Source organism: Cygnus olor, chromosome 16 (assembly GCF_009769625.2).
Source record: "Cygnus olor isolate bCygOlo1 chromosome 16, bCygOlo1.pri.v2, whole genome shotgun sequence".
Lineage (NCBI taxonomy): Eukaryota > Metazoa > Chordata > Aves > Anseriformes > Anatidae > Cygnus > Cygnus olor.
Genome location: NC_049184.1, coordinates 12474362 through 12487829, shown reverse-complemented (window position 1 = coordinate 12487829; position 13468 = coordinate 12474362). Strand labels below are relative to the sequence as shown.

General features: G+C 42.7%; 1 protein-coding gene across 2 annotated transcripts in view; it reads left to right on the top strand.

Moving 5' to 3' along the window:
- TAF4 (TATA-box binding protein associated factor 4) overlaps positions 1–13468 on the top strand; it is a 37628-nt gene that overhangs the window by 10918 nt on the left and 13242 nt on the right. For both annotated transcript variants that reach the window (XR_005824780.1, XM_040575590.1), the window contains exons 3-5: positions 10679–10845; positions 11189–11308; positions 13189–13308. Coding sequence is in view for 1 of the 2 variants with exons in the window: in XM_040575590.1 (XP_040431524.1) it covers positions 10679–10845; positions 11189–11308; positions 13189–13308 (407 nt within the window). In the remaining variant the exon portion in view is untranslated. The remainder of the gene's footprint in view (positions 1–10678; positions 10846–11188; positions 11309–13188; positions 13309–13468) is intronic.

The following is a 13468-nucleotide window of genomic DNA, read 5'->3' as shown; positions in this document are numbered from 1 at the left end:
AAATAAGTCTCCTTGAGGCCTTATTTATGCCTTTAACTAACTGTTTTTTTAATATAGACTTTTTTGGTGAGGACAAATCGTTGATTGTCATCGCTATGTAACGGTATAGGTTATCAATATATAATCAAGAAAGAAGTGATAACTATAGGGAGCTGAGAGCAGGCTCTGCAGTGAGATCTATATAAGCAGGTTCAGCACCGCCTTGGCAGAGCTGTTCTTAAGGCCCTTTACAAATACAGATAGATAATCTGTCATCCTGGAGCTCTTGTCAGGTTAGAAATAACATTTTAAAAATACGACTTTCTGTACTTGTATTACTAGTGATGAGAAAGTTACACTTGGATTATAAAGGGCTGACTCTCAGCAAAGTGCAGAAATAGGTTGTAAATCCTTTTACCCAGGGACAGTCCTTTTACTCGGTATTTGTATGGGATTTAGTGCAAGCTTTGACTGTTGCCACGCTCTTGGTGGTATTTAGAAAAGTATATTGAGAAAAATCGAGTAACTTCTTGTTAGTGTAGAACTCTATAAATATATATGTTATTTATAAGTTGATGAATCAGAACCATAAGTTATGAGCACCACTTATCTTTATTTTTGATGCTTTTTTCCTTAAAATGCATTCCTAAAACACTTTTTTTCCCAGTAATGCATTGCAGCCGGTACCTGGACAACTGGCAACACAAAATTTGCATCAGTGCGTGGTGTTATTTCACACGGCTAGTACGGCTGCTGTAAGATCTTGTCTTGAATCCGCCTGCCTATAAAAGTGGTCCAGCTTATTCCACCTGCTCTGAGAATCACACGCTGCCTGAGTTACGCTGTTAAAAGCCACCCCAGTCCTTCTGCACAGAGCAGAGCACGTGCTGGGTGCTGCACGGCCACCCAGTGCAGATTCGGCTGCGAAATACGCTGGAGATAGCAGCGAATAAACAAAAGCTCGGCGCTGAGCTGCGGTGCTGTGCCCCCGTCCTTCTTACACAGCTCGGGGGGCAGCGAGGCTGTGGCAAGCTGTCTTCACGCCTCTCTCACTTTATTAATCAAGCAGCTCGGTGAGGGAGGGTTAGGTGTAGCCCAGCTCTCGGCGGTGCCAGCATCAGGCAGGTGCGTTTAAGCTAAGTGGCGGTGCGGCGAGTGGGACCAGTCGCGCCTGTGAGTCAGAAGCGCAGCTCCGAGGAATTGCAGCACCTGTGGCGAGAGGCAGAGGAGGTGACCCGAGAATGTTTGCTGAGGGATCGGTGGAGGAGGTGGAAGAGATCTCGAGTACGAAGGCTCAGAGTGGCTGGACTCCGCACAAGTTTGCAGGAACGCGTGAGCGGCTGCTAGTTCTTCGCAAACATCCATGTGGCCACGTTTGCTTTGCGGTGGTGTTAAAAGTGGACGGGGAAAAGAGGCAAGCGGTCACGCCACGAACTTGGAGCTCCTATTTCCTAGCATTCTTCCTTTTTTTCCAGTGTATCGTTGGGTTTTCTTCCCTTCCCTCCCCTCCGTGGGGGAGGGGGAGAGCAGGCGCTAATTATTTATAAGTGTTAGTCATACCCAGTCATTAAGCTTAGTCATTACTCAGGACTGTGCTTTTGACGGTTAGTAAAATCAAAACTAGGCTTCATTTTGCTTAAACGCGTTCCGAGCGCAAGCTTACAGGTGTGAAAATACTTTTATTTTTGTGTTCATTCCCCGACCGAAACAGCAGCGCTGTTTAATAAGTGTTGCTATCGGCCAAGTGACGTGCAACATCATGTCCACGGTGATCGTTTGTATTTGAACTCGCAGGCATTGTGTTTGGCATGTTCTCAAAGCAGGATACCTCCTGTATCGGCAGTGGGAGTCGTGAAATCACAGGCTGCTTCTGCGGAGGAGGACTGGAAGTGAAAGCTTGCACTGGGGCAGCCCTGCTTGGTTGTCTGGGGAATCGTCCAGACGCGGGGTCCCTGCAGCTCCAGGTGAAAAGGGCGGCATCCGCAAAGCTGCGTGTCCCTGCCAAAATTACCAAGGTGTACCCAGAGCAGGGCATTCACGGGGTACTCAGTTGTTTCAGGGTGTTGCTTTTACAAGGAAGGCGATGTGCATTTACTGCGGCGTTCCTCACTAGGTGTTTGTGTGCAGGCTGTGGTGAATTCGAAGCAGCGTGCCCGTTTCCATTTCATCGCGTGCTTGAACAGCTCCCGTGTGTTGGTACACCTTGGTGTAGGCAATCTGTTGGCCAGGAAGGAAGACTGGCTGAGTTGTAAAATCTCTGCTTTAGAATGACATCAGAAGAATTAGTAACCCTCTCTTCCGTGTCTTCCTTTCGCAAAAGCAAATCCGATTCTGGTATAACCGTGTTGTTGTTTGATGTGAGTCCATTGAAATTAGCAGCGGAGCTAAGTCTGCATCGCTTCGAGATCAATAATTAAAGTAATTGGTTTAGATCCTGGTAGTGTTTTTCTTTCTTAGTTCTTTCTGCATCAGCCGGAAGGCGGATTTGTGTGATGGTCGGGCTGCAGTTCGACAGAGCTCTCTGCTGTTCTGCCTTTATATGCTTGACTAGGAAGGACGGCTAACATGCTTTCAAGGAATATGGCTTTCCAGAAAAGTCAAAAGAGTTTCAGTCCACATCGGTGATGACGCATCTGTCAAATACTTCTTTATAAAAAAGAGGTGTTTGTCAGAGCACTTGCACACCTTTCCAGCTGAGCAGGTAACATTTCTCTGTATGGGATCACTGTTGAACGCGGTGGCTTTTTGGCATTCCAGCCTGACATTATCCCTTTCGCTGTATTCTTGGAATCAATACTTGCAAGTTGTTCACTTCGCTTCTTGGAGAGTACAGGGAAGTTCTGTAGTTTGAAACTAACTTCTTGCATAGTAGAAGTAAATAAAAGCTTTTCCTGTGCAATGGAGTCGCTTTTGTCTCCTAACTCTTTATAAGGAGTTATAAAACTATTATTATAAAGTTATTATAAAATAATCTTTTATTAAAAGTTTTTCATGATGTAGACTTGTGCGCTTGATCTTAAAAACAACAAAAAAAAATAAATTCCTTGCGCTGTAGTCAGGATTCGTGGTGATTTTTGAGGTCTGTTTCATCTATCTTAGTAATAATCACAGGTCAGCTGTTCAAGAAGTAGAATTTCAGTTATGGTCCAAGTTGTGTGCGCACATGGGCTGCGAGGGGAGGGCAGTGACAGGCAAAAGGAGTGGAGTGCTGTAGGAAACGAGAGCGGTACCAAAACTTTTAGGCTTTGTGGCTAGGTGAAATCTGGCTTTGTTCCACCTTAAGCCCAGCAGGTGCTGAGCATTTAACAGCCAGCCTTAAGGTGTGTGCAGCATCTTACGGCTGTGCACTCGGTCCAGCTGCACAAATCCCTGGCATTCGGTGCTGTAGGGTGCCCATTGCTCTGGTGCAGGGCGTGGGTGGTTGTGGGCCGGGGTCTCGGTGTGCTGGACAGCTCTAGCACCGCCTGGCAGCCTTGTGGTCGTAGGCCTGCCACTGCTGCTGGTTTGTGTTCCTACAGGCTGTCTGGCACAGCGAGCCGTGGGTTCGTTTTCAGCCGGCTGCTTTGTGGGGTCTGAGGCTTGTGCTGCGCGGGCTTAAGCGCTGCGGTAACGCTTGTAGGGCCGAGACGCTTACAGATGTCACAAACCAACCAAGTTTGTTTGTGAAGCCTAAGAGCTTGGATTGCTGAACGCCTCGAAGATCTGGGTAAGAAAATTCAAGTAAAGGTTTTCCCGGGTTGGTTGTGCAGCACAGCTCGCCTGAGGTTCAGAGCACCTAAACTTTGTTCGCTCCCCGCTCTGCGCCCTTACCCGCAGCGTGCCAGGAAATCCACGGCACGAGGAGGGGTCTGGGCTGCAGCTGAGAAACTGCCCCACTATTAGGTCCGGGCTCCCCTTCTGGTTCGTGGCGTGCTCCCCTCTTGATGAGCTGCTGTCACAGTCTGTATGCGACAGAAAAACGGATGGAAATTTATTAATGGAATTAATGGAAGCTCAGCTGAAGTCCTGACCCGTTTTTACAGCCCCAGCAATATGTCATGTTGAATCCAAGCGACTTTCAGTTTCCCTTTGAATCTGTGGCTAGTACTTGGCACTCTCTCATGGGGTTGTGCAATAATTCAGGTAGGAAGGGACCTTTGAAGATCACTTGAACTAAACCTCAGCTCCAAGCACGGTGAACTTCAAAGCCAGGTCAGGTTGCCTGGGGCCCATTCCAGCACCCTCACCTTGCAGTGCTCCTGTGCTGCGCTTGTTCCACTTTGTCGGTATTTCTCCCGCTCTGAGGAGCCCCAAACTGAAGATATTCCCCAGGCAACCTTGCAAGTGCCAGTTAATGAGACTCACACTTCCCTGATGAAGCTGGCTACATGCATGCTAATACAATCCAGTGTTGGTTAGCTGCCTTCTCTGCAAGGACGTGCTGCTGACTCCTGTCCAGCTTGTGTCCACCAGGACCCCTGTGGTTTTTTTGTTGTTGTTGTTGGTTTTTTTTTTTTTTTTTTTTTTTTCTGTAGAGCTGCTGCTTTGGTTTTCAGCCTGCACTATTGCATGGGGTTCCTCTGTCCCAGGTTCAGGACTTGTTTGTCCGTAGACTTTGTGAAATTCCTGTTGTTTTAATCTTCTGACTTGTTGAATTCTCCCTTAAAGGCAGCCCTCCCTTGTAGCATATCTGGAGCTCCCCCGGTTTGTTGTCCTGTGCAGACTTGGTGAGTGTTTTCTGTCCCATCACCCAAGTCAGTGACAGAGATGGTGAAAGGTTTTGGTGCCAGCATAAAGCCCTGAAGGTTGCCAGAAGTGACAGTGCATCTAACGATGGTGCACAGCTCTCAACAGGTACAAAATAACGCATCCCTGGTAAAATCCAGCCCACGGCTGTGTTGCCATTGAAAGTTTGTGCTGTTCATCGTGTTTGTAACCAATACGTCTCATGAACCGGTGTGTAGATGGTCCTTCATGAGTGCTGTGTGTCTGATGGTTTATTACAGCAGCTCTTCTTTGACTTACACAAGTAATTCCAAACCTGTCTAAAGTTGTCCTGTGCGGGGGGAGGCCTCCTTTGCTTGCTTAGATTGTCACGGACCTGCCAGGAGCTTGCAGACTTGTAGCCTACACTAGTCAGCTTCGGTAGGTTCTTCCCTCTTTTACTGGCTTTTTATTCCTGTAGAGCGAGAACTTGTATAGGCAGGCTAGTTATCATGAGGGGAGTTAGTGTTGGTGTCAGCACCGGGCTATCCTTCCCTGCCTGTAAGAGGAGCCACTGTCATACACGTAACTGCTGCTGAATGGTCTCCCTGAGGTTTCTACAGGCAGCGATCCTTTGCTCCAGCTGTCTATCCACTTTTCTTCCACCTTTTTTATATTGGGAAAATCTTAAAAACTTCCTTTCGTAAAGGTTTTGTCATTCCAGGGTCTCTGCGCAGCTTGATCAAGTCACCTAAAGAGCACTGACTCACCCCCTCTGCTTTAGGGTGTCTGTGGTGTGTCTGTTATCAACTTGCATACCCTTACGGACACTTGCTTTCCTTTTCATTGCAACAGAATCTCTTCTGACGATATAGAAAGGATACCGATACTATTATAAAGCTTTCTTCTGCTAATATGGCACTGCCCATTTACAATTACTGTCAGATTTTTATTCCAGGTCAGAGTTTGTAACTGAGTATGTGCCTGAGAGCTGTGGGCACTAACTGCTTTGGTGTTAAGATAACCTCTTTGGTGAAATTTCCTGGCAAATCTGGATAGGATTTGAAGATTTGTCAGGTTCCAATGGACTTTACGATCAATAACCTTCTTTTCTAGAGATATTTGTTCGAACTTTGATTTCCTGCACCTGAACTACCAATCCTCTAGTTATTCTTTGGGGCTTGGACGTCTTTTCTGAACATGGGTGCTTGAAGGTGTATTGAAGGTGATGCTGTGCTGTTAACAGTGCTCCCTGAGCCTAAGTGTGCGTGTGGTTTTTCTTTTCCCTTTCCTGGAAGTAAAGTTCAGTTCCCTTTTTATTTTGAGAACAGAATCTCAGAGAATTTCCTCAGAAGACTGGAAAAACATATTTTCCATGTGATTTCAAGAGCGTACATCCATTAACTCCTCTGTGTCTGTCTCAGCTACAAAAAAGAAAAAACACCTTATTAAAAGTCTACATTCATTAATGATGGTTCTGAACGGGTCTGGATCAGACCATGGGCTGTACTGTGGGTAATGAGCAAAACCTCTTAAGTTTCAACCTATTTGTTCTTCTGCTCAGTATCAGAAATGCTGTTGCTTTTGATCTGATAGGATACTTTGTAGGTTTTGTATTTCACAGCTACCGAAGGGTTTCAGTCCTTCATGCAGGTGCGAGGAGCATGGGCATCCCTTCCTATGGTCCTCGTGCTGGGTGCGTGCTGCCGTTCCAGCACATCGCGTGGTGTGTGAGTAGTCCCTGAGCAGTGCATCGCCTGCTCTGAGCCGGGCTGACACCTGGCTGCGTCTGCTGGGTGTGCTCGTCGGGGTGACGATTTGCTGGACCCCGCAGCTCCTCAGGGCCGTAACCTGCAGATGCCTGCTGTACCTGCAGGGAGTTTGAATTCTGTCATTCCAGCTCTTGTACATGTTATTAATCTAGCTTTCTAGTTTGCTGGAGGAAGCATCTCTGGTTCCCTCAAATGTAGAGGTTCCCTGCGAGAGAGAAGCTGCATGTCGCAGGAGTTACCCGGGGTGGTCTGTAACAGCTACGAGATCACTTTTGATTTTTCTGCCTTTATTATTCTGATATGGATTTTTTTTTGTCTTTAGCCTTTGCTAAGGCACGGCATCTTTCAAAGGAAGGGGAGGGCGTTAGAAAAAAGCCTGGTTTGTGTTTTTCTGACATGTCATATGGGCAGAGCTCTTCACATTTTATTCCACTGCATGATTTTACAACTTCTATTAATTTAAGAAAAAAAAAAGAACAAAACCCTTTGAAAATAGAAATGCCAATAGCAAATAAAATACAAATAGCAAGAGGCAAAGAAGACATTGTAGAGTCATGTCGCTATGCTATATAATGATGAACTTTTCTACCCAAAAGGTTTCTTGAAAATTAGCAAGATCTGGAAAGTTCTCTGCAATGAGAGTACGTGAGATGACCATTGCACTAGTTAGGAGGACAAATCCTTTTTGGTGTAAGGAGAAATCCAACTCAATTTTGCTAATCCTTCATTTGGAGCCGTGATGAATTGTTTAATTCAAACTAAAATAGGAGCCTCTTTCAGGATTCTGTTAAGCCTCAAACTTCTAACAAAAATAGTAATTAATTTTAATTTTAATTAGTTTTTTAATGAGGGCCTTGGAAAGAATGCTAGAATGTTTGCATTTTTAATAGCGAATATGATTTTTGTAGTACATATTATTAGACTTTCTAGGAAAAAAAAACCAGATATTTAATATGTGCAGGGATTTTATTGTCACTTCTTTCTAATAGAACATCTGCAATGATCTTTGTTAACTGATTGGCCTGAAATTGCAATTCAGCCACTTGGGGAACAAAAACCTGGATTGTAAACTTGAAACAAAAGGTATTTCTCATTCTTATGTAAATGTGATGCTGCATTTAATGGAGAAGTGAAGTACCTGGGTACAGTTCTAGCTGTCGTCTAGTACCTGCTGGTTGTTTCTGGTCCGGTTCGTACAGCGTTTGTACCCTTACGCTTTGGAGTATGAGATTATGGTATTTCTCTGTATGTCAATATTTAAAATATACATTTTTGGAACTGAAAAGATATATATATTTCCTTCACACGTGAAGGTGTCTCCAGCTCCCTTTTAAAAATTGCCAGCAAGGTCGGAGAGATGTGAAGTGGTCAGTCAGAAATTAGTCGCCCTCATTGTATTACAGATGAATTTCTGCACGAAAGTGTCACAAACGAAGTTCATCTCGATCTAAATTCTTACACCTTTTTTGAAATTATCTCTATTCCAACAAGACACGATTTCAAGCAGGTGAAATGTGTGAAATCATCGCGCTGTGATTAAAGCTTATGCAAGGCTGGTCTGCTGCTTGTAATTGTCTCTGCGCTTACACGTAGCCGGTGAAGTGCGCACAGCAATTTGTCTGTCAGCGGTAGACCCTAACTTAAAGATATATTAGAAACTGTATAAATTGAAAATAACTGCGTATCAAACAGGAGCGCAATATAAAAGAGCTATTTAAACAGGGACAGATATGAATGTAGCTGTGCGTGAATTACTTTTTCTATTAGGACTTCAGGACTTGAGCGAAGATTCAGACTTGCTGTAGTCAGACATCTAACGGCAGCGCAGAGCCAAGGCTTCGATTATAGCTGATTGTTTTCTCTGTCGACTGCCAAAACCTGAACTTTCTTGGTATGTTTTGTAAGGTTTACGCTAACACGCTTTTCACCTGTGTCAGCGACTGTGCTGTGTTACCGTGTAGGCATGCTCCTACTTTGCGTGGAGCTCAGGGAGAGCACCTCGCGGTCCTGGCACGGTGCTTGCCCTGCAGCGGTGGTCACCTTTGGTTTGGTGCTTATCTCGAGTTGGTATCTGTTACGCTGGGCTTCTGGAAGGAGGAAATACGCAACTCCCCTAAAGGACTTGGGTGGTGTGTTAGCCCTTCAATGTTGTAGGGAACCCCAAAATTGTGGTGTTTAAGGAAAAAAGTTTCGTACGGATGTCAATATACTTGTGTGCATTTCAGGGCTTCTTTGAGTGAAGCCCTATAATTGTGCTTGACCTTTTGATTTGCTAGAAACTAAACGGGAATCGGCCAGATTAAATATTTGACGTTGTCCTGAAAATAGCCCCTCTAATCAGACTTACGCTGTCCTCACGTCTTCAGTTATAATAATACTGGAGATTTCCACTGATGCGGTGTTCAGTTTCTTCAGCTGATTATTAAGAAAGGTGACAAAATTGGGCAACAAGAATTCATCACCTAAGATTTCATATTTGCACATTGGGAGATTATTGCCAAGTTCTTTTTGTGCAAGGATGAGCTTGGCATGCTAGCAAGTCACTTCTTAGGCTTTAAACTACTGAATTTCTCTCTTTTTTTTTTTTTTTTTTGTGTGTGTGTGTGTTGGTAGCCCTGTTCCTGTGTTGTGAGGCTGTTGGTGAGAATGTAGTGGTGGCTCTAATGAGCAGCAGAGAGGAGCAAGCTCTGAGGTTATAAAAGTTCTTGTAAGCTGTGCTGGTGATGCGTGGCTTTGCTGTTGTAATTAAAATGCATCTCTTGACATAAGTCACAGGAAAAAGACGTTACTTTTTGTGGTGGCATGGTTTTCCAGGCATGACAGCTAAACTTCAGTGTATTTAGTTCTGCAGTTTTAAAGATTATAAAGGTTTTCCCCCTCCACCACTCCTTCAGAAAGACAACTTTAGAATGTTTGCTTCTAGATGCAGCTCTTGTCCGCAGCACGTAGTGCTCCCACCTTAACGCTTCTAAACAAGCTGTGATAGAAATTTACCTTTTTGATGTAAATGAGCTTTTTGATGTAAATTTTGATGTAAATTAACATCTGTGTAATACTAATATAATAATGTTTTCCTTTTGATCTCATATTTGTAAAAATCAGTATATGGATTTTGTAGCTGAACGCTAATTTTGAAACCATCCAAGCAAACTTTTTAAGGCTCTGTCTGTAGACATTTCAGCACTTCAACTAGAAAACCAAATGAAAGCTTGATTCTTTTGTGGTAGTTGTGCTATGCGATTCTAGAGAAGAGATCTATCTCCACGTATTGTTGGGGAGCATGTATAGGTTCTTTATCCACTGATTAACAATAAAAATGTCTGGTTTCAGTAGTGCCTCTTCATTTTCGTGGTGAAGTTTCCTCCTGTAGGTTGTTGCTCAAACAGGCTAACAAGTTTTGGGTGCCCACTTTGTTTCCTTGGGTGGCTTATTCGGAGCTCACGAATTCCTGAGGCTCTCACAGACTGACTGAGACATGAGGAATGAATGAACCCTTGAAAAAGTTCATGTTGTCCCGATCCCGATGTTGTATGTGCTTCTAGAAAGAGACTAGCATCTGAAAATCTGCCTGTTCGGGTCTGGTTCCCTGGAGCTATCCGGTGGGGTTAAGTGCATCGATCGGAGTGACTGAGCAGGGAACGGCTGCCTCGTTTCCCTCTCCGTTTTATTTCCCTTTTGGGGTGTAACATGGCACAGTGCAGTCTGTTGCAGATGCACATGAGAAAAATTACGATTTTATAACCGCTTTCATTACTAAATTTGTTACAGGGAAATTAATTTAGAACTTAGACAATTGCGTTCCTGTTGCTGGTGAAACCTAGTTTGATTTTAATTTCTCAAAAAGTAACAGGAATCTTCCTTAATGGGAAGATTTTGTTTTAGTTGCTGTGTTAAATAAAACATCTTTTACTAAAAAAACAGGAGCAATTTTTATGTGATTACTAACTTTAACCTCTACTCTCATGAGATATTTGGTCGGGAGGGATGTGACTCGTGTGTGCTGATGCACGCCATGCAGAGCATTTTGATGAATAAGGAGTCCTCCTGCAGTTAAGCTATTCCATACAGAATATGGTAACACATCGGGGTATTTTGCTTTTATTCCAAACTACTTTTGCTAGCTGTGTAGTACTTCAACAGTGCATTCATTCCACTTACATATCCAACTTGGATAAACTGAAAAAATGTGTTCTTTCACATTTGAAAAGGACAGTATGTTTCTTGACTAATTTCTTTTTTAACAGGCATGGTCCTTGTGCGTAGTGAGAACGGGCAGTTGCTGATGATCCCTCAACAAGCCTTGGCGCAGATGCAAGCACAGGCACATGCCCAGTCTCAGCCTCAGAATACTATGACTCCTCGTCCTGCTACCCCTACCAGTGCTCCTCCAGTACAGATATCGACAGTGCAGGTTTGTTCAGTGATTTGCAGCATTAAAAAAAAAAAAAAAAAAAGGTTTTAGCTGAAAAGAATACACCAGAAAGCAACGTGTTGTTAGTGATTTGAAGAAGTCATTGATGAAATGGGTAATATACAGACTTTCCCATGTGGAATAGGCATTAAGTTTTGTTCTGAATCTGTTACAGTTTGGCTGGCCTTCATCAAAAATATTTTTACTTGTATGCATGGCATTAAGTTTAAAACTTCTTTATATCAATAAAGCCATTCAAGACCAAATATGGTTAATAAGGGATCGGTAGATTATATTTCAATTTAGGAACTACCATGTGTTTTTTTTTTTCCTCTCTCCCTAGGCTCCGGGAACGTCTATTATTGCACGACAGGTGACACCAACTACTATTATCAAGCAAGTGTCTCAGGCTCAAACAACAGTGCAACCCACCACAACGCTACAGCGTCCTCCTGTTGTGCAAGTAAGTCTGTAGAAATGGAAGGTGTGCCTGAGGTACCTCACTTGTTAAGATAAGGTGAAAGCCCTGAAACTGCCAGAAATACAGGAGTTATAATTGGAAGCTTAGTGCATGGAAGAAATATCGTATGGATTATCCTCTCTAAAACATTTGCAGATCCTAATTTACTTCAGATTTTGGATGAGGATATAAAAAAATGTATATGATTTTTAATGTTTTTTTTTCATATTACACCTATCTGCATATATATATATGTAAAGGTGTCCTGCCTTTATATATGTATATATGTATACATATATATGTATACATATATGTATACATGTATATATATATGTATACATATACTATATATATGTCCTGCCTTATATATGTAAAGGTGTCCTGCCTTATTAAAAAATAAAAGTTTTTATAATTGCAGAACTGTCCAAAATAAAGTAACTTTTATGCCTTCTCCCTCAAAAAAGTGACACTATTTTCCTTTAGATTTGGAGCTTTGGCAGTAGTCCTATGATGGATCTGAAGTCCTCCAAATCCCGCAACAAAATTTACAATTACAAACAAAAACTTGCCCTGGTAGCCTTCTCTTCCACAAGCCTTCTTCCTCTTCTGAATTTGTGCTTTGGTTTGTGTACTTGTGGAGATTCTAATAGCCCTAGGATAAATCATGATGTCTTAGTATGGCGAGGTCTCTTCTAATTGATCAGCCTGTATTAATGAAAGGCCTTCTTGTTGATTTTTTTTTTATTTGAGGGGGAGGAAGGGGAATACCAAGTTTAAGACGCAGTGCAGAAGTGTGAAATTCTCCCTTTGACTTCCAGGCAACAATACAATGTGATTGCCGTTGCCTAATCATATAATTGTGCTTTCTTCATCCTCGGAGTAGAGAGGATTAGAGAGTTTTCATTTAATACATGCAGGTTTTGCCGTGCACCCTGTTAACCTTTTTCCCTCTCAGATCCTTTGCCTGTGCCAGTGGTCTTTCCAAGTCTAAGAGTTAATTTATCCGAGTCTCACTCATCTACACTGCTGTTGTACTGGAGGAAAAGATCATTCCATCTGCATATTTTTTTTCCTGTAATGGGCATATCGTGGTCTTCATTTATCCTTATTACAAAAGAATGTGACATGTTAAATCCTTAGCTCCTTTTCCGTCTCCCAAATACCAATGAAAGTTACCTTTGGCACCACTGGAGCCTTTTTCTTTGTGTATATTTGTATTAAAGAGCAAGTTTACAAATAAATTGTTAAAGTTCTGTGAGCTAGCTTTAGCTTGGTAAGAATTATTGTTTCTCTGATTGGGTTGTCATTAGTAATTAGAATGTGTTGGAAGTCTGAGTGGGACTGCATGTCTGAAAAGTGCTTGTTTACAGTGTTGTTTCTTTATAGGTGTTATTCCTACCTTGAATTACCACCTTGTCTATGAAAGTAGAAAAATGTTTTGTCCTGTTGTTCATCAAAAAGACGTAGAGAACACCAAAGCTTTTGTGCTCATTGTGCTTTTTAAAAAAGTCTCCTTTTGAAAGTGGTGTTTAAGGAAACAGGCAAAAATAGTTATTGCATTGACAGAAACATAGTGCTTTTTTTAATCATGTTGTGAAACAACAGAGTATAAGGGTATGTTTGTGGTATTATTTTGTGATTTTATTGAGTAACCAAAAATCCTGCAATCAACTTTTGCCATTTCAGTTTTGAATGTGTAGTGTTTTGTGCCATCTGGTGGCTCTTTCTTTCCACTGCAACAGATAGTAGATGAGCAACTTCTTTTTTGTAGGAGCTGTGAAAGAAGATGCCCACTGCCCTGTGGCTTGGTTAATTTGATGGTTTGATAGGAAACAGTCAGGTACATTCCAAGTATAATAATCTTATGTTTGTATTTTCTGCAGCCTCAGATTGTTCTGGGTGGTACTGCACAAACAACTACACTGGGGACAGCAACAGCTGTACAAACTGGAACTCCTCAGAGAACAGTGCAAGGAACGACGGCAACCTCCACTGCTGCCACAGTAAGATACTGAGTGCATTAAAAAACCCTTTTATTACAACCACGTATGTATATCTATACACATATACACACACAGGCACTGATCTGAGTGGAGAGTAGTAAAGATGTAAGAGTTCTGTTACCTGATGGTCTTGGGAAAACAGTAAACTTTTGGCAGTACC